This window comes from Mugil cephalus, chromosome 22 (assembly GCF_022458985.1).
Source record: "Mugil cephalus isolate CIBA_MC_2020 chromosome 22, CIBA_Mcephalus_1.1, whole genome shotgun sequence".
Classification (NCBI taxonomy): Eukaryota; Metazoa; Chordata; class Actinopteri; order Mugiliformes; family Mugilidae; genus Mugil; species Mugil cephalus.
This window is the reverse complement of record NC_061791.1, coordinates 17,372,156-17,390,467: the sequence shown is the minus strand read 5'-3', so window position 1 is coordinate 17,390,467 and position 18,312 is coordinate 17,372,156. Positions and strand designations below refer to the sequence as shown.

The following is an 18,312-nucleotide window of genomic DNA, read 5'->3' as shown; positions in this document are numbered from 1 at the left end:
GATGTTTGAGACTTTGTGTTGTGAATGTTTTTTATGTCTTGGTTATGGGCTTCAGTTTCCTTAAAGGTTACTTGTTACTTGTTTTCCTGTTCACATTCCTGCCACATGTGTAAAATGTGCTATGTACATTCTGGGAAACTGTGAACCAGTTTTATTAAATTATTTTATGTTTTGTTTCAGATTAATGCACTTTTGGTGGTCTGTTAAGTAAGGCAATTCTCCAAAAAAAAGGTTTTCAGATCAACAATGACCACATTGAGGCTGGTCCCAAAAATAATCAATTTTTGGATCATTTCTCAGTTCCACTTCTCTTACAACTGTGTCCTCTTTTATTGAAAGATGGATGCTGTCTCTAGCTGTCTGCTTTCACATCTGCCTCAGCTCCATTTCTCTCCACCTGTTTATTGTTATTCTTGAATTTTGGATTGGCAGATTAGCAAATACAATAAACTTAATGGATTGTTTACAGAACAGTGCCCAACTCATTAGCTCAGAGGTGTAACTTTTTGTTATTTTATTAGCCTTTAGTTAACCAGGTCAGACATGGAGTGTACTCTACAGTGAATTAGTCATCAATGCTAAACTTTGTGTCTACAGCTCATAGTGTTGTTAAGTCGAATAAGGGGGATGCTGTCAGATTTTCGGAATACCCATAATCTAAAAAATAAAAAAGGAAAAATAAAAGAATAGACTAAAATAGAATAAAAAGAATGGTCCGATCATAATGGGAGAAGTTTACATTTAAGTATTGACGCTGATTGTCACATCTGTGTGAAGTTTGTGGTTATTGCAGTCTGATGATTTGGTCAACAAATGACACAATCAAACAATCAAACAATAAAATTCATAAGACTGAGAATTGAAAAAGACGCTCAAGATTAAGTATTCACAGTAGTCCTATTCACCTATTAAGCTTTATAACTTTATAATGTGCTACAAGTGGGTTATAAATCAAAACTTCCAGAGTAGCCAGTGTCAACAGGTCATCAAGGTAACATCACGTGCTCTTTGATTTCTGTTTATATGACCTGGACTCCTTTCAGACTCTCACACTGACCTGAATGGGAGTTTGGACCACAATGTGTTGAAATTCTAGTTGTTTTCCAAATAACCCACATGTCCTGAATTCAGCTGCAGCCATTCTTTTGGCTTCAATCTGCTGTCCTTGAATTTTTTCCTTTAATATCAGTCTTTGTCTGCTGTCGGTACTAACAACAATCCATAAAGACATGTGCTACTGTTTCAAACACGTTTCAATACTGACTCTTGCCAGTTGGGTGTTTTCCAATGATTGATGATGTTTAAGTTTGTATGACCAAAACGCATGCTTGTGATGATGTCCTCCCCTTTCTTCGTTCTACATGCTTCCCTCATTGTTCCTGCCTTTTTGTGGAGATCATAGTGATGCCTCTCTTTATTTCCCATGTCTCATTCCTGTTGCCAATTTTTCTTTGTTTCTGTTTTAATTAAGCTTTTGTTTTCCATTTTACTGTACTTCCATGTTTATTTCTGCTTTCCTTGTTGCTTCCTTAGCATATAGCAGGTAAAATAAGTATTGAACACACAATTTTTCATAGAAAACATATTTCTAAAGGTGCCATTGACATGCAATTTTCCCCAGGTGTTGGTAACAACTCAAGTAATCCATACATAGAAACCAAAACAAAGAAGTTTAGAAATTAAGTTATGTGTAATAATAAGTGTAATGATGTGCAGTGCGTTTCGTCCTCCAAACATGGTGTGTGTTATATGTAATATATAAATATATATTAAAATATATTATATATAATATATTAAAATATATATATAAATATGTTTACTGTGAAAAATTGTGTTGTGCGCCCCTAAACAGCTCTTCCTCACACACCAAACATAACAGAGTCGACTCAGTTAGTTCCTCGGTCAAAGTAAATCCAAAGGAAAGAGAACACCTATTGCATTAGACTAAGACTTAGACAGACTTTAATGATCCACAAGGCAAATTACTTTGTCACAGTAGCTTCGCACATAAAAGTAAACACTAGTAAAAACCACAAGAAAGATAAAATAAAATAAGATTAGATTAAAATAAAATACAAATAAGTATTATCTAGTAAAATAAAATAAACAGTGTAATCAAAAAAATTACAGATTACAAATGTACAAAAGCAGCTGGCAAAACAGTGTCCAAGGTGATGCAGTTGTTTGGCCAGTTGCATAGCAACAGCGGCATGGATCGTGTCGCATGATGCTTCCTTGTTGCTGAGGAAGGGATGTGCCGATGTGACCGCCTGTAGAGTCCTGAAGCCGGCCACAGACGTACTGTGGTCCTATGAACTCTGGTCTCCAAAGCACTTCTCATGACACACTCCCTCCCATCAAGCACACACAGTCCATCAATCCTGCGGCCAGAGACCTGACGTTCCCCATGAGGACAGACGGCACTGCCAACCAGAACCTTCTTCTTCGCTCCTCCACCACTAACTCCAGCTTGGCATCCCCGGCACTTCCTCTGAAGTATCACTCCGGGCAGCTCAGGGGACACGGACAGCGCTAGCAGCTGAGAAACACACCACCAGACACAATGGCCGATCCGCCGAACCCACAGCCAACAACACAGACAAAAACAAAGTCCAGAAAAAAAAGAACAAAAACAACCAAAAACCATTTTGATTGGTTCAAGGCACAGAAAAAGAACAACTCAGACAACAACCAATAACACACTAAGAATAACCTAAAAAGTCATGGAGCTAGTGGCGACATGCAGCCACTCTTTCAAGTGCATTTTTCAAAACCTTTTTTGCTCTCTTCTGACCACTACTCGTATTAGGACTTTCATCTGGGAGCTTTGACCAGGACCCGTTTCAGATTGAGTACTTTATCTTTTCCACTATGTATCCATCACTATCGCTGCTGTCTCACCCCAAGCATCATTACTTATACAGGATTTTCACGGCACGTCATCTGGAATCTGAAAGTCGCCGTGTTGGAGGCGCTCGGAAAGGTAAACAATGGCCCCTCTAGTCACCACCTTCCTAGCTGGGTAACTGCAGTTCTGCTGTGGTGGGACAAGAGCGGAACACTGCTGTTCCCCCACTGGACTGTCCATTTCAGGGACAGCCTGAAGATGTTTTCTGTTGCAATGAGTTACTGTACCTTTGTCGATTTCCACCACAGAGGATCTTGGCTCCTTAGACTTACTGATGACTGCAACAAGTGTCTTCCAACCTTGGTTTTGGCAGTAATGACTTCTCTCGTACTGGGACAGTGGTGCGGATTTATCGTCCAATCATAAGCCGTGCGGGGCTTGCTCCAGTTGCAGCGATTGGTGTAGATCGATCATGGTCATTGTCCTATAACAGGGCAGCGCCCAGGCCATAACTGCTGGCATCCACACTGACCATAGTTGGACAGCCTGTGTCATAATAACATAGTGCTGGTGCTGCCACTAGAATTGCTTTTACTTTGTCAAATGCCTGCTCCTGAGGCTCACCCCAGACCCATGTTGTCTCTTTTCTAAGTAGACTTGAGTGCAGGTGCAGCATGGTGGACAGGCCAGGAAGGAATTTATTAATTTTAACAAGCTAGATAGTTTGGTGATAGTCTCCACTTTACTGTTATCAGGTTTTACACTATTGGCATTGATTATGTGTCAGAAGAACTTTAGTTCAAGCTGTGTAAAGTTGCACTTTGCTCTGTTGAACATGAGGCCGGAAGTTTTAATCACTTGTAGCACCACATTCAGGCGGTGGTATCGTGACACCAAACCTCCTCAGGTCTCCTCCAATCACTGACAGGCCTAGAGGAGGCTGAAACGAAAAATGGAAAACAGCAACCCCTGCAGGCAGGATTGGAGCACAGCATCAGACAGGCACTCGCGCACGACTCAGTCAATAACAGCAACTTATGCACAGTGTTGCCACAGTTACCTTGAAAAAGTAATGTGATTACCGATTACTCCTTTCAGTCAAGTAACCAGTAATTTAGTAGATTAAAATTAGATTAAAAGTTGCTTTATTAGTTAGATTCAGCTGCTGCTGCTGCCCCCCATTGTTGTTTTGTGTGCTGCATGGCGTTACATGTGAGTTGTCCTTGTGCTGAACACGTGACTTCTCGCATGCGTTACATCACTCCCTGAGACACAAGAAGAAAGCAAAAGTATAAAATGGGAAAATAGTAATGCGCAGTAACTAGGAAAAGTAACTTTAATTACTGGTTTAAAAACATTTTCTGCTGCAGACACAGTTAAGTTAATGTTATATGTTAAATTTATTTTGTCAACCTGGTATCAGAACTAATAATCTATGCCTGTCATTGGCAACTACGGGCACTTTAAGAGTAGTGTGGCATCATTCAGTTACACTACAGGCATTTTCAATTGTTAGTTATGGCATTCTCACTCAAAACTGGACTAACTCCAAAAATCTTTGTCCCTATTAGTTATTTAGGTCTCTGTTTCAGACATAACAGGGTTATGCTTTATGTGTTTTCAGTAACCAGATGGTGTATGTGGGATTGGTTAAAAATTAAGCAACATGATAGTTAGGGTGATAATGATAGGGATATAGATTTGGATAGCAATGAAGCACATATAGCGACAAATGAACAATTAATCAAATAATTAGTAAATTATTTTTTTAGATACATACTTTTCATTAGAATGAATGATACATTAAGTAAAAAACAAAAACAAAAAACTTTTATCAAGAGTGATAAAATATTTATTTAAATATTTCTGTCACTGCAAAATTAATTTATTTTTTACATAGAATTTAAGGGCACTGGAGTAAAATGCATTTTTATTTCCATTTTCATGAACATTTAAACATGTCAAATATAATACACCGTAATCGTCCACAAACTCACTATGTACAGTATAAAAAACAGTATGAAGCGTTTCTTACATTACAGTTAACACTGCATTTGTAAACCCAAATTAAAAAGTGGTATATCATCATTTCTCACGCAAGTCACAATACAGCATCATCTGCAAAATATTTACACTTTTTTTTGTCTTTGGTCTTTTGGTGTCTTCTCCCAGATATCATCGTCGTCTCCCTCTGAGGTTAGAATTTGGTTTGATCCGGAGCCTGTTTACAAAGAACAGCTCATGTTTCCGTTTGTTTCCACTTTATGAAGCATTGAGAAATGTGCTGATGCAGACCGAAACAACTTAAGGAATATTTTAAACCATACAGTAGCTATAGTGAATATTCAAGAAAGGAAAACTGCACACTGTTAATCTGTGGATTTTATCCCAGAACAATTTACCAATAAGTACAATAAGCAAATAAAGAACATGTGGTTACTGTCGTTTTGAAACCAAGAAATGATACCTACGCTTTTATCCCGACTCCTCATGTTGCCTCCGGGGTAGTGAACCGTGACTGTTGTTAATATCTGAAGAAATTCATGAAGAGTTTAACAGTCCGTACATATTTACAGTACTAACAATAGCATGCGTAATATGGTTCCCGTTTACCTTTTCATTGTGCGCTTTATTGGCCTCTGGATGGCTCTCTAGGATGTGCAGCATGGCGTCGTGCAGCGTCAGGAAGAATATCGATGGCTGAACTTCGTCGTCGAAGAAGCTGCAGTCGTGGAGTTTCTCCAGGATGTAAGCTGCAGATGAAGACCAAAAACATTTGGTGACTCCAGCTTCCAACAAGTCTGACATTATTCTTTATAATAAAACTTTTGATTTAAAGATAATACAAATCTTTAATCCTTTTAGTAGTTTCATACTTACGATCACAGGCCACAATGTAAATATCAATTTCAACCCGGATCAGCTCTTGCAGCATCTGCAAAGGATTGGACGTGACTCATTTAAAAAAAAAAAAAAAAAAGCACAGTGAAGTTATTGCTGCTTCTATTGCTATGAATTAATGACGCACTGTTTTGAGTCCCTTCAGAGCAGAGATGTCCAGGAAGGAGACAGCGGCAAAGTCCAGGATCAGGCTGTGGAGCTCCACTCTGGGAACAACAATGTTGGCGGGAAGCTCGGCGTTCCAGTCGATCCGGACGGGGAGGTCTTTGAAGTCATTCGGCCTGTCCAGCTCTTCCATGTCGTTTCCATCATCCGATTCCATGATGGCTGATTTGCATGAGGTATTAACGAACCCTCTCTGCAATGGCAAAATATTGTTGTCTCAATTACTGATTTTACTTCACAGCTCATTCCAGCAGATCTGGAGATGAACCCTTATTAGGTGTGCAAGCAATTCCAACCAGTCTAACAAAGCTTACGTAAAGTCAAAGCAGATCTGAGATTTCTTCCTCAGCTTTACAAGCAATCTGCCTCACAGGGAGTTTGTTAAATAAATGAAATATTAAACTGAACAGAATGTCATTTTACATTTGACTCTGTCAGGTTCCCCACAATTGGCCGAGAGCCAAGTCCCAGTTGCACATCCACCCTGCTGTTGCACGTTTGAAAATTTTTTTAAAAAAATGAATATTTGAACCTGTGTATTATCTGAAGAGCTTAATGTTGAATGCAAAATGTTGATGATAATGTATATTTGTAAATAGCACTAGGCTGAATTTAATATAGAATGTACATAGTAGGTAGGGGGTCCCTATTTAGTCTCCATCAGTTTGGGGGTCCTTGGCCTGAAAAATGTTGAAGATTTCAAACATTTTAATGCCAGGCGTGAACACAGATACTAAAAGTTAGTCAATTACATTTGGTCACTCAATAAACCAAATTGAACCATAGATTTTATGGATATCCAGTTAAAATTTGAACAACATTCCAGCCTACTTTATGACTGCTGGGAAGCAGATGAGGGACAGCGGTTAACTAATATATTTTACATTTATAAGGTACTGGCACGACTTAATACTCAATACTAAAACATGCAATGATATCAATTGTAAATCCTGCATGCGCTGGAGACGTGTTGTGAGCAACTCACAACTGCTCGACTGATCACAGGCCAGGTGATATATTCGTACAATTACTTTCACCTGAGATAAGTGGGAGTGAACTTTGTACCATATCTCAAGCTAAGTCATTACTTACTGATGTCCATTGCAGGTCACCCTTCTTCAGAAGTTTCCGGATCGTCCTCAGTGCCTTATTCCTCTTCCTCAGCACTCTCAGTGGACTGAAGCCAACCTAGGAAGACATAATTCAAGTGTGATGCAAGTCTTAAGTACATGCAACATTTTGTTTTTTATCACTTTATAGCATCATTGTTGTTTTACAGTGACCTGTCTTATTGTATTTTTCCACTATATAAGAGTCTGTGAAATTGAATAATCAAAACCACGTGAGACTTACAGCTTCCACCAGCTTGTTTCTGAAGAAATCAATGTTGGCAAAGAAGATTGGTGAAGGGATCCTGAAGATCTTCACTCCCTCTGGCTCATATATCTGTAAAAAGTTGGCACCACAAGACTGACCTTATTACAAGATTATGGTTAAGTAAACGTAGTCTTCAAAATGAAGTAGGAACATTACTTGTTCCTATAGGAACTATAATTTGAACAGGTTTTCTACACTATGGGTGAAATAAACATTCAGAACCGACTATTTCTCTCATCCAGACTTAAGTATTCTAAAGTATTGGAATAGTGGTTATGTCAAGTGAAACCCAAATGAACCCTGGTCTCTTACTAAATTATTTATTTAAATGTATTTAAATTTAAATAAAATACATGCCTTAAGGCAATGGTTGGACAAATATGGATAGCTTGTTTCCAGGTATATGTAGCATTAAAGGACAGTTTTGATATTGCTAGCAAGTTAACTTAGCATAGCCCAGTTTGGAAACTGGGGAAACAGCTAGCCTAGCTTACAAGCTTGTGGTTATGACGTATGGGCACTCAAAATACTTGGTGTTCAAGTGGTAATATCCACCATAAATTGGAGCATTTATAAATGCTAAGCTAAACTAACTGGCTGTGTTATGCAGTCTTATATTTACATGTTATACAGTGATTGTGATCTTTTCATCTCATCTGTCTGCCACAAAGTGTATTTTTTTCAAGGTTAAGGGTAACTTAAACCCAAAGCAAGCCAACGTACACTGATATAGTCCTTTCGGTCTTTGTAGATATCAGTTCCTGCAATGTTGGCCAGCACACTGCAGCGAGGGCTAAAACAAAAGCATACGAAATAACTTCAACAATAGGGCTTTCACAATTGATTCTGAACAAAAGAGATACTCCACAGTAATGCTTGCAATTTGTTGAGGCTGTACAAAAAATAAAACTAACCATGTTAACATGCGTGCAATGGCAACGCTAACATGCAGAAGCATCTAGAACAAGCTAAAACAAAGGGAACTGGATCCAAAAAACGTTGTCAATTCTCCTGATAAATATCTTCAGGGAACACATCCATTTTCCTTTGTTTTGATTGTTTTAGAAATAACAGCTGGTTAACTGGCAGCTTTTGCTAAATTGTTAGAAGGCCATGGTTATATAATTATGCCAGATTTAAGTAATAAATTCCTGGATAATGATACTCAAGGGCCAGAGAGCAAAATTCAACGATTACCATAAACCTCAAAGGCACCTATTAGATTAGATTAGATTAGATTAGATTAGATTAGATTAGAGTCATTAACGGGATCCCCTGATAAGTTATATAACAACCGTTCTTCCTGGGTCCATATGGGGTTTCATTGTCCTTATGGGGACAATGAAAATATAAATTCCACTCAACTGTTTTTGACAGTGACAAACAAACCAAGAGACATTGCCATCTTATGGCCTCAAAACTCACGAGCTAAGACATTAAGTACTGTTATAATTTTGTTTGTGCAACAGTTAGATACATCTGGCAAGATACTGACAACTGCACCCTGAGGATGACACTGATGAGCTCCGCACCAAGGCCTACAGCCAATCCAAGATCCAGCCCCAGGAAGATGGCTGCAGTGCAGGTAGCCAACCACACCATCTGGACAAGACGAGAAACACAGAGGGTTTTTTCTTTACTGAAATATAACACAGAGGAGAGATTGTTCTTCACAGCTACTTGAGGTGCGCAAGATCTTACACAGTCTGGTTTGTCCTTCTTCCACAGGTATGGAACTTCTCTGAACTGCATCAGCATGCCCTTCAGGTTGACGACAACCACAGCGCCCAGTACAGACTGTTAAAACAAAGGGACAAAGGTCAGATTCCAAAGTCTTAAATCATACATTTCAGTTTCAGTAGAGATTGAGGGAGCTCTGAGGTTTGCATACCTTTGGTAGTGGGTCCAGCAGGAATCCAATAGCCACAGTGACGATCATCACTATGATAGCTGAAAGCAAACCAGCCACCTGGGAAAGACAGAAGAGGTACATAACTACAGACATCTGACAAATATAAAAAAGACATCACCTTGTAATTCCTACTCATCAGTTCTGTTCATGTATATATGAGTAAAGGAATACCATATTTTTCTAAATAGAGATTCTGTGACTTTCATATACAAAGGCACAAATGACTGCTTTGCAAGATGGTTTGTGTCAATTGTTTGTCTATAACTGAACTGGCATAATTTGAAGACCTAATTTTGTGTTTGGGAAAACACAATTTTGGAAAGAGGTTAGGCCGGTTGAGTTTTAATTGTCACTTAGTTTATGTCTGCCATGTTCTGTATCTCTGTAGCAGTAGCTCTAAAAACCAATTAAAGATTATTGTTAATGAATGAGGGTTAATGATTACATATTGCTGCCTTTTGGTCACACCTTCTGCACTCAAATCAAGGTTCAAGGTGTTTATGCAGGCGAAACATTTTCAGGAGAGATATTAAGACTGTGCTATTAGCCGCTGATAAGTGGTGTCTACTTCTCTGATTCAAAGGCTTTCCATGAATGGTGTTTTTTATTTTACTCCTCTTTTGACTCTAAATGTCTACTAAACTAAAATGTGGACATCTTTATCCTTAAAAGAGTGTCCCTTACCCCTCCAGGTGTGGGTGGACCGCTGAGTCCTGACCTGAAGAACTGGCTGTCTGTATTGAGTCATGTGTTTGTAAAGGGGTTGTTTTGTTTCCCCAATATACAGATCTGTGCACTCATCAGTGCACTGAATGGCACGAACTACACAGCACAGAACAAATGTCAAGCAAGTCTCATCCAAAAATTTGAACAGCTACTGTTAAGTACAATAAAAGTACAGTTACTGCTGTTTGTTTTAGTTTTTTGTTTTTTGCATTCTTAATAACATAAAAGGTAATCATTAAGCTACCAATAATAAATAGAGTCACCTGTTTGTGGCACTCAGTAGCTGATACATCGTGAAACCATAAATAACAAATACAAGTTATGTAATTATTACATAATGATCTATTTATGTATCTGCCAGTCTGTTCTTATTTTTGTACAGTGAGTGATCTGCTGGAATTTATTGATGGTAAACAATAAACCACTAGCTACAGTATATTCATTTACCTGAGTTTTACCCCCGGTGCTTTCCTGCACTGCACTCCTGGAAAGAGCTGTGCTCACTGCAAAAGACCTGAATGACGCCCCGAAGATGTTGCTCACTCCGAAGGCTATCAGCTCCTACCGCCAGGTCAGAGCGAAAACACTGCCTTAGTATAAAAATAACACACAAGTCCCCGATAGAACTGCCAATGTTGTAAACGTTAAAACACTACTGAATACCTGGTTTCCGTCTATGGTGTAGTCGTGCTTTATAGAATAAACCTTTGCCACGGAGAAGGCCACGGCAAACCCGACTATGGCCATGGGGAATGCTTCCATTGCTGTCTCTTGGATGATGTCCATGTTTGGAGCAATTGGAGGCTCATAGCTGAAACGAACACAAGTCCGTCACACTAATTTCTGGTACTTCATATTGTTGGTATTTTTCTGTTGTTCTGTTTTCAAGTCAGTATTTGGCCTTTATGTTTAGTGTTCTATCTCTTACCCTTTTGGAATAAATCCAACAGTGTCAACGCCGTATCTCGTCTTGAAGTCGAACCCATACGAAACCCCACATGCTATAACAGTCTGAGGGAAACATGGCACATAAAAGACAATTGAAAAGGGTGGAGCCTAACTCACGGGATTTGTTGCATAATGAAAGATAGTGGCCTATTTTGCAAATGCTATAAATGACCTCTTGAATTTAATGATTATTGCACACCTGGTAAGTACAGGTGTGTTATCAGCGGCATGTGCTGTTTATGTGTAATAAAAAGGACTTCAACGTTTCAGGTGATGGAAGTGTTTATAAAGATCTTGTTGTGCAACACGGCTCACCATGATAACCTCTATGGGGATGGGTACAGGCAGCTTGGATTTGAATCTGTCGTTCAGCTCCTTAACGATGAACACCACCACAATGATCACCAGGGAGATCACCACGTCACACACATTGGTGGAGGTGATCTTGTTGAAGATGATCTCCAGGGTCTGAAAAATAATGAGTGGTCCAAAAGAGAAACACTTACATGGCTGTGGTATGAACAAAGAAGGCTGGAAAGTGCTCTGCACTTACATATAGGATGGAAAATGGCCCGCTGATGCCCGGGACTTGTAGCCCTAAAACAAACTTGAGCTGGGATACCAGGATGTGGATGGCAGCAGCAGTGGAGAAGCCGGACACCAGAGTGTCGGACAGGTACATGACAACGAAGCCCACCTGTAGTAAACCCATCGCTAGCTGGAAAAGACATCAAGAGAAGTCATGATCATTGAAGTAGTTTTTATTTTAAAACTCAATAATATAGGCAATAAGGTAAGAAACCGATAAAGTAAAGTAATTTTTCTATTTTTCATTCTATTTTTTCCCAATTTTGTGCATTGAGACTCACCCGAAATTTTGTGTTTTGCCTCTGGGATGCTTGTCAACAAGATGGAAGATGGTCTTGACTAAGTTTTCTTTTACGAGGTGAGCTATGTGAGTTGTTTTACCTGCATTATGCCGACGAGGAGTGTCACAGAGGAGGCCACCAGCACTCTCTGCTCGTCTTGCGTCAGGCCTTCAAACTTAGAGGTGTTGAAGGCCGCTGGCCCTTCGTCTGGGACCAGCCTTGTGACCACCGAGCCAATCATCAGACACAAGACGGGAAATGGACCTGCAGAGAGAGAGGATGGGCAAATACTTCAATTATACCGTTCTGAGGGACACTATAGGGAGACGGGGAAACTGGCCTTACCCACTGAGATGTGTCTGGATGTGCCGAGGAAAAAGTAGATAATAACGGGGAAGAAGGCGGAGAAGAGTCCGTACCAGGGTGGCAGAGAGGCCAGCAAACAGTAGGCCAGACCTGCAACACAGAAACACACACATTTTCTACTTTTAACATGAGTTATGGTTCGATATTTCAATCAATCTCAGTCTAATGTAATAAAAACTAAAAGTATAATGTCCTTATAACATCCTGCCTGGTAACAGTATAATGGATTTAGTCAAGAAGATGATATTTATGAAATTCTCTGCCACCACTTTTTGAACTTAAACATTGTCGCTACTTCAATAAATTCTTATTCTTAAATTCTTATTTTAATTACAAAAAAAAAAAAACGAAATAATCCTATCAGTAATGATTTTATAATGGAAAAGTAAAAAAAGCTCAAATAAACAATTACACTGTTCGGGGTTTCGTAAATCCTCCTATCTAAACAATGCCAGACAGCCTGATAATAAATGAGAGGCAGAGTGTATGGTATCACTCGTTATCAGATTAGACACAAGCTGCGCAGGTGTTAATGATAAAAAAGTGCCATTTAGAGGAAGAAACAACTGAAACTAAATGCTTTTAAAAGATTTTACTCTACTGTAAGTGGATCTATAGAAGGAAATGTCCTTGTTACCAAATTTTTTTTTTAATTAGAGACAAAAGATAAAAAAAACAAAAAAAAAACATCTGGGAATAACTAAATTAAACTGACATGACATACCAAAATAAATTGTACATTTAACGGGAAAACTGTGTTCGTGGAATTGCTTTAGCTGTTAAGCGTATCAGCGGAAAGATTGATCTCATCTTGCTGGAATGTTCACTTCCAGACTTTTTTTTCTTTTTTTTTTTTTCCAACCGATACCAGTACTGCATACCCAAAGATGTGTGGGATCACTTCCTGCCCTAAGATCATGGAGTGGAATAGGCTGTCCTAATAACGTTTTAATTTGACAGTCTGTTATCTGGTGTGCGTGGCTATTTGCATGCACTGAAACATGCAATCCACCTGGAGGTACGCATAATCTAAAGTCCTGTTTCCCTGCTGAAAAAATTAAATATTCATCATTAGGTGTTAAATATTTTACATGGATGTATTTAACTGTTATAATGACAATTAAGTCCAAGTCTGTCTATTGAGAGACATGATATCAAGCTACAACAACAAGGAAAGGGAACTTTCTTCATTTATTATGCGAGCAATTTGACCTATGGAACAAAAAAAGGACTTGCGGTTGTTTACCTTGCAGGACCGCCACCAGTCCAGTGCTCACACCCGACACAATGTCACTGAGCAGCCACTCTTTGATTTGGTAGCTTTTCAACCAGCCAATGATGGGTAGAAGGGAGAGAGCTGCATTCTTGGCTCGTTTGGTGTCACATCTACAACATTACGCAAACCAGAACATTATGTCCGTATTAAACAGGAAAACAAATTAAGAAATATAATATATATATTAAATAACAACATCAGCACACATTGAATTTTTGTGTGTAAGCAAATACAAAATGATCTGTCTACTATCTGTTATTAGTTCAAGTGTAAAGGCTCCGAGGAAAGAATGAGGAGTAGGAATGTACAACACAGTTACCAACACTTATGGCATACAGTGTCATACTATTTTGATGCATTACTTGCAGCATAGATCTTATAAGTGAACGTTTTATGCCATAAACAATAGTGCTTTTTTTTTTTTTTTTTTTTTTTGATACAACAAACTTTACTGGAGTTTTTAGACTGATCACTTCATTTTTAATGTACAAGTGGAAGTAAATTAACTTTACTTTACTTTACTTTTCAGGGCTTATTTATCATCAAAACAGAAATGTAACATCCTGCAGGTTTTGCATACACACTAACTTTACTTGTCAATGTCAATATGCATTTTGTTCATTTTACCCAGATTTTCCTGTAAGTTCATCACAAATTTAAACTTTAAAAGTACCACAGTTTTTCAGATATTAGAAGTCAGAAATGACACCAAAACCAAGACGACGGCCCAAAGCGCTGTTCCTTACGTGAAGTATTGTATGACATGGTCCCGGATTGTTTTGCGCTGTCTGTAGATCTTCTCATGCTCCTCCGCGAAGGACTCCTCTGAATACAGCGGCCTGGCCACCACGTACTGCTTAGCTCCTGGTCGCATCATCTTGCCTCTGCTGCCTGGAGAACCGCTGCTTCCTCTCTATGTGTCTCTGAGATCTATTAATCACATTAGGTTAGGAGGAGGCTCCTGTCCTGCCTTTGAACATCACTTATCAAAGAACGTTAAGGGCAAACAACAAAGGTCCAGACGCAAAAAAGTGGCATGCCACGTGAGCCAGGTTAGGACCTGATTGTCCTGGGACAAGACACTTGTCAGACTCTCTTTGAGCTCTAGAAACACATTAACACCAGAAAGACTTTTATCTTTTATACTTCTTTAGTGAATTGTAGCACTGACACATCTAAGATTAACTTTTTTTATTTTTTCACCTCCAAAATTATTGACATCCTTCAACTGGAAACCAAATGCATTCATATTCCTGGAGCTGTTTTTTAAATAAAATTTAAAAAATGAAAATTCCCTGTAATGTACTGAAGATTATCCCACATACCTGATAGTCTCCTAATATGTCTCAAGTTCAATGCCTCCAGACTCTCTTCCCTTCCTCCTGCTCCAGCACTTGGAGATCAAATGGGATCTCAGACAGTGCTGCCATCAATAAATGCCACTTGTGACGCTTATCTCGACTGTAATTATTAACAGCAATTATGATGGAGTCCCTGTTTCTCTGAGCCGCTAGATGCTCGCCTTATCATTGACCATTGTTCGCACTGATATCCGTAACCTGCAACTTTCAGTGGAGGGAGGATGTGGACACGACAGGACAGGACAGGACAGGACAGGACAGGACAGGACAGGACAGGTCATTGTTATGAAGTGGAAATCAAGTAGCTTTCCAGGAGGGGAAATAGCTCTAAAGGTTGAGCTGTAAAAGTTGGCCTCTCCAGGAATAGAAATAGTCCGTAAGCGGCAGGAAGCAAGATTGACACTGCTGAAAGCAAGATTTGTTTTTCCAAAACTTATTTATCTGGAGTCTGATAGAGCAATCTGGTACTCTGATAATCAGATCGCTGTCTGTTGCGTGTTGTGAAATCATCACAATCAATCATCATAAATCAGAACTGACCTTAAATGGGTTTTTTTGCACAGCGTTGACACGAGAGAGTTAAGGGGAAAAGGCTTTGTTGGAAATTAAACCTGCGCAGACCCACACAGCTGATGAGAAAGGGCGGAAACTGTAGGGAGTAGAAGGTATGTGTTCATGTATTGATGGTGGTGGGGTGGCTCGCTGGTTTCAGTGCCTTCAGCTGGAATGTAAACATTACGGGAAAGTGTGCGAACGACCTTATCAAAGTGTCTGCTCAGAATTAAGTGGAGGTTATGCCTGCTCTCACTATTTGCGGAGGATCGAGCACAGTTCAGGCCAGGTTCATGGGAAATGTGTTGTTTGATGTGTGTGAGTACGTCCTTCGTGTAAACCTAACCTCCTTTTATCATTTTAATTTAGTTTTAACCCAACGTGTTTAACTAGTAGCGATGATGCTTAATTTTGAATGCGGTCCAAAGCTCAGATTTACATCACATACCATGACTGTGCAGACTGTGATCGGCTGTGATCAAGTGGTATTGGACCGTCCTTTGTTCTCTCACACCATGGCACTATAAGTGACGGTGCAATAACTGATAAATAAATTCGTTGTAATTATGTCTAGTAAATTATACCTGGGTCAATAAACAGTGATAAAAATGAATAAATTAAACATGATAAATAACTGTATAATTACGTATTGGCTGTTTGCGTGGGTTGTCTTGCCATACTGTATAAAACGGTTTTGGTTTCTAGTGATAGGGCCAACTCCACAAAGGTCACAACTTTGAGGAATGAAACACATAGCATATTTGTATGCAGCATCTGTAGCATACCTGGCCAATTGCTTAAAAATCCAAAGAATATCAGATTAAACAACAGGATTGCTTTAAAGGTTCCTATTAACTGATACACAAATAATGAAGTATGAGGCAGAAATGGCGGCAAATGGCTTACTGATATGAAATTAATGTTGAAAACAAGAGAGGAATCAGTTATGCTAGCAGCATCCCAAGGTTATACTTAGGTCATAGACCTATTAAGATAAACTCTGTCAAGGATTCAAAGATCATGAATGCCACGTACGCACATTGAGGAGGAGCATACTGTATCAGGCCACAAAATCACAAAATCAGGGTCCCACAGTGGTGACTCACCGAGACTCTGATGTTAATTAATCTTCTCGCGTACATACTACCATAGACAACAAGGTACGGACGGCAAACAATCGTCACCCGAACAGAAATAACAGAAAGATAAGGACTGAATCCTTGGGGTCAGGTTCAGTTCAAAAAGCCATAACTTTCGAGGCTGGCTCTGTCTGCGAGTTCCAACTCTTTCTATAGACTTTGTGATTTCACAAGCAAAAATATTCACTTTCCTATGCAATGGAGAGATTAAACAAGTACGGATTTAGACTTAGACTTGCCATTAAACTTAATGGCAGCTAACAAATTATTTGTTGCAGTACTTTGAGGGACCACAGGGAAATATTAGCAGCAAGGAGCAGTGGTGGTATCCATATCATAATATTTACTTTATTTCCATGTAAATGTTGTTAATGCTAAATTAAAAGTTGACTACAACTACAGCTATCTCTTATCATGTCTGTGAATATATTGTCATTTCAGTTACCATTCAGTAATTACCGTTATATCTTTTGTATCATTTCAGTTTTATAAAACTGTTTCATGAGAATGAAGACATCAGCAGAGACCATTCAACTTTGCCTCAGTCCCTAAATTTCTCTTGGAGCTTGTTCGCTATCTGTTGATGTGTGTACGGACACACACACACTGAGGACAGAATAGTAGGTAATAGTTATCAAGGAAAGCAAGGTACTGTGCAAGCTCAATGACACACATGCAGATCTGATATCCATACAGACAAAAGGGAGTGCATCCCTGGGGGTGACAGTGGCTTTTCTCTTGCATATACTAAGAGTGATGTTCCTGCAGCAAAGCAGCCCGAGAGGACAACGCCAGTGGTTCACCAATGCACCATGATGGACAAGGACAAGCACAAGCACAAGGAAATGCACAGGCAGGCACTTTCCCTTTCAACAGGGTTTAAACACGGTCACATATCAATGATAGGATTGCTATGACTGATATCACAGGATACTTATTGTGTCACAAGCTTGTGAACTTCGGCCTTATCAAGTTTAATGATCGCCCGGAAAACTACTGGGTGTGGAAGTCCTTGTTTCATAATGCCACAGAAGGACTTAACTTAAGCGCAATTGAAGAACTCGACCTCTTTACAGAGTGGTTAGGAAATCAGTCTTCAGAGCATGTCAGAAGGATCCATTCTGTGCATGTTGCAAACCCTGCTGTTGGCTTAAGGATGGCTTGGGATCACTTAGAGGAGTAGTATGTCTGTGAAGGTTCTCAGTCATCCAGGTCATGGTGATCCAAAAGGCGTTGAATAAAGGCAACTGGACTTGTAAAATTTCTTGAAGACGTTTAGCCACACATCCGCGTAAATTCAGGATATTTTAAAACTCGGGGAGCTGGGAGATCTGTTAAGGGTGTTAGTCCACCAAGTCTGAGGGCTATTTATCTGTAGTCAACCCTGTTGTTATAAAGTTGCCATACAGTCTGCAAGAGAGGTGGTTAGCTCACAGTTCTTAGTATAAGGAACGTATTAATAATTAATGAGTATCTTATTAATATAATATCTTTCCCTCCATTTGCATTCCTCACGGACTTCATATGTAATAAAGCACGCATAAGAAATGCTCTCAACACTCCCTACAGTTTCAGTGAACAGTTCCCACAGATTCTCCACAGATCCACTGAAGCCTGAACAAGTGGAAAGGAGGTCAGGATAAATCAAAAGTCTTGTGTGCTCACAAAACTGAAGTGGCATTGCAACACTCTGCTTCTCCACCAGACAGTTCGAGCAGCAAGCTGAGTGACATTGATAGGTAATGCCCCATCCATTAAAAACATCATCACACCAAGTGTAGAGGTTTTCGAAGCAAGCTGCTCAAAGAGCGCAAGGCCTTTCTTAAAGGGAATGACAACTGCTTTAGGTATTGCTCTTCTATTGCTCACTTT

At 39.4% G+C, this 18,312-nt stretch overlaps 1 protein-coding gene across 1 annotated transcript; it reads right to left on the bottom strand.

Annotated features, from left to right (window-relative positions):
* Positions 1-4,761: 4,761 nt before the first annotated feature.
* Positions 4,762-14,881, bottom strand: LOC125000122 (chloride anion exchanger-like). The gene is made up of 21 exons (XM_047575495.1): positions 14,714-14,881; positions 14,135-14,318; positions 13,359-13,498; positions 12,092-12,202; positions 11,847-12,010; positions 11,431-11,595; positions 11,193-11,345; positions 10,858-10,940; positions 10,593-10,740; positions 10,377-10,490; positions 9,183-9,260; positions 8,993-9,088; positions 8,787-8,893; positions 8,015-8,084; positions 7,268-7,360; positions 7,007-7,102; positions 5,877-6,107; positions 5,729-5,783; positions 5,462-5,601; positions 5,320-5,379; positions 4,762-5,069 (listed from the first exon to the last, which is right to left on the bottom strand). Exons 2-21 carry the CDS (start codon positions 14,263-14,265, stop codon positions 5,046-5,048), a joined length of 2,259 nt encoding a protein of 752 aa, XP_047431451.1. The 5' UTR covers positions 14,266-14,318; positions 14,714-14,881; the 3' UTR covers positions 4,762-5,045.
* Positions 14,882-18,312: the final 3,431 nt, after the last annotated feature.

Excerpts from the sequence above, each read along its gene's own strand:
- LOC125000122 (XM_047575495.1), bottom strand. The coding sequence starts at position 14,265 with ATGATGCGACCAGGAGCTAAGCAGTACGTGGTGGCCAGGCCGCTGTAT. Across the intron at positions 13,499-14,134 it reads CATGTCATACAATACTTCAC|ATGTGACACCAAACGAGCCA; the intron begins GTAAGGAACAGC and ends GTAATGTTGTAG. Across the intron at positions 8,894-8,992 it reads AGAAGGACAAACCAGACTGT|ATGGTGTGGTTGGCTACCTG; the intron begins GTAAGATCTTGC and ends CGTCTTGTCCAG.